Source organism: Montipora foliosa, chromosome 1 (assembly GCF_036669935.1).
Source record: "Montipora foliosa isolate CH-2021 chromosome 1, ASM3666993v2, whole genome shotgun sequence".
NCBI lineage: Eukaryota > Metazoa > Cnidaria > Anthozoa > Scleractinia > Acroporidae > Montipora > Montipora foliosa.
In genome coordinates this window covers 70,604,378-70,606,877 of record NC_090869.1, presented here as the reverse complement: position 1 = coordinate 70,606,877, position 2,500 = coordinate 70,604,378, and the positions used below count along the sequence as shown (strand labels likewise).

Sequence of the window (2,500 nt, the reverse complement as noted above, 5' to 3'; positions counted from 1 at the left end):
TTATTTGTGAGACGGGACCTCCGGCTTATCGTCCTTATCCGAGAAGACTTGAAAGTCTAACCATTTGCGGATGTAACTACAAAGGAAGCACTTTCTCCTCAGTTATTTAAAGACCCTGAGTTTTGGTCCGGCCGGAGTCGAACTCACGACCTCCCGCATGGCAGCCCGGTGCTCTAGCAACTGAGCCACCACTCTCTTCCTGCATGCATTTTCAAAGAAAACGCTAATGTATTGGCCAAACCTGCCAATAAACCTTTAATATTATCACCCCCTATGGAAAAAACAAAGTTGCGTAAATATTAAAAGTAAGATCAATTTGTGATGCTATATCTCGAATTCACAAGACATTTTTGGCATTGGATGCAAGGCCACTAAAGCCTTCGTGAACCATATATGATAAAGGTAAGTTTGCCTATTGGTCGAGTAAATTGTTTGCTGAGTGACTGATAAATTTTTAGGGATGGTTCACCAGCGGCCCTAAGGAAGTTGGAAAAGTAGCTGCCTCGGATAGAGACCAGGATGAAGAGAGCTCTATTTATGGCCAAATAAGATATGAATTTGTCAACCAATCAGGTCAGTTTGTCCCACATTGCTTTCCTCACAATTACTACCAGGTTCTAGGTAGCTCTCCGGACTACGCAATTAGATTTGTTAGTATTTCTATCAAGTGTTATGATAAAATTCTAATTTTAATTCGAAATAGGTTAAGGAGCAGTTCATAAAACAGCTGATCTAAGAAAATGAAATTCAGACTAAACTCGACCAGTACGGGGAAGCTTCCTTTATAAGAGAAAACGGAAGTTAACGTCTTGCCTTCCTTAACAGGTTTTTATCGAGATCACCAGTGGCCCCTTGATAGTGAGGACAGTGGAAAAGTGCGTGATATTCGCAGTGGGTTAGAGGGAACACTAAAGAACGGCGCCCAAATCGTGTTCGACCCATATCTCGGTGATGTGGTATCCCTCAACACATCGGAGGCCTGGATATTAATGGGCGACTTTCAAGGTATTAATTACAGAGTTGTACGGTGTTGGCTGTCGTACTTAAGGAGACCGCCTCTAAACATGCTCCCGCAGCCTAAATTAAGCTGCATCTATCTGTCTTCAAGCCTTTCTAACCGGTTTAGCTATAGTGCCATGAGCAGTGAGAACTCCTTTCAGGGATTCATAATAAACGTTTGAAGTCAATAGATTTTTTGTAAAGAAATAGATTCGATAAATTTGCGATACATTGGCGTCTCGTGATTTTTTAGTTTAATAGAAGTAAGCATGATGAGAAATCATTAACTTGTGGAGGGAAATTTCATATGGAGGTATTTTGAAATGTGGTTAGAAAAAATGATTGCAACGATAATTGGAAGATTAAACGAGACTTACCTGTAACTTGAAGTTTGATTGAGATTCTATCACATGACGGACAGAGCAAAGAGATCACATGAGATAGCACAGCGCACGCGCAAGATCATTCTTAAAAGGTGTGGGTGTGAGAAAGGAAGAAACCCCAACTCACCCCACAGAGAAACAGCAAGTATGTTCCATTAAGTGAAATATTTGCATATAACTCCAATAGGGAGGAAGAATAGAGAGGGTGGGCATGTGATCTCCTTGCTCTGCCGGTCATGTGATAGAATGTCGATCAAACATCAACTTACAGGTAAGTCTCGTTTAATCTTCCAATTCTATCACATGACTACGAGAGCGGGAGATCCCACGAGATTTTAAAGCCTTCGAACACCCACATGCAAATGAAGAGACTGGAGGTGTATATTCAGATGTAAACATTTACTACATCAAGTTTTCTGTCATAAATGTGCTTCTACGTGTAGCATCACAATGGAACAGTAACCAAAGAAAAATATCATGAATTGTAACATGAATCTATAGGGAGTAATACATGGGGTAACAAGAAACTTTGCAAGTCCAATGTCTTAATACAGCAGACGCCATACTGTCATTACTTGACATGATGGGTTTGTCTTAGAATTTCCTGAATGTATCAGCAGTGCTCTATCCAGCCTGGGATAGAATTTCATCCAGAGGTAGATCCTTCTGCTTGGCTTTGGAAACACTGGCTGCTCTATTTCTATTTTTGCAGCACTATTTTAGCCCATCCAGAGATTATATCTCTTGATACTGATTTATGCGGTTTGACAAAACTTATAAACAACTGTTGTTGATCACCTCTGATAGTATCTGTTCGTTTCAAGTATTCTCTCAGGGTTTTTATGGGGCATATATGCGGTAGTCCTGTTTGAATTCCTGGATAGTGATAGCTAATGCTGGTTTTCCTGGTTTGCTTGTCTTTGTGTGACTAGTCAGGTTGAAGACACAAGAGGAATCAACAAGATGCATAGTGATAATATTAAGCAAGTGTATCGATTGTCCTCTTTTTCCTGTGATCAGTAGGAGTAACATTAGCAGCTTGAGCGCCAGATCTTTCAATGTCAACTTGTCTAGCGGATCCCATATTTTGTTGTACCTAGGATGAGGTGTTCTTTTTT

The 2,500-nt window shown here is 40.4% G+C and overlaps 1 protein-coding gene across 1 annotated transcript in view; it reads left to right on the top strand.

Moving 5' to 3' along the window:
- The window catches only part of LOC137973082 (protocadherin Fat 4-like), a 63,750-nt gene that overhangs the window by 22,975 nt on the left and 38,275 nt on the right, over positions 1-2,500 (top strand). The window contains exons 15-16 of the mRNA XM_068819818.1: positions 459-573; positions 826-1,005. Coding sequence (XP_068675919.1) covers positions 459-573; positions 826-1,005 — 295 coding nt within the window. The remainder of the gene's footprint in view (positions 1-458; positions 574-825; positions 1,006-2,500) is intronic.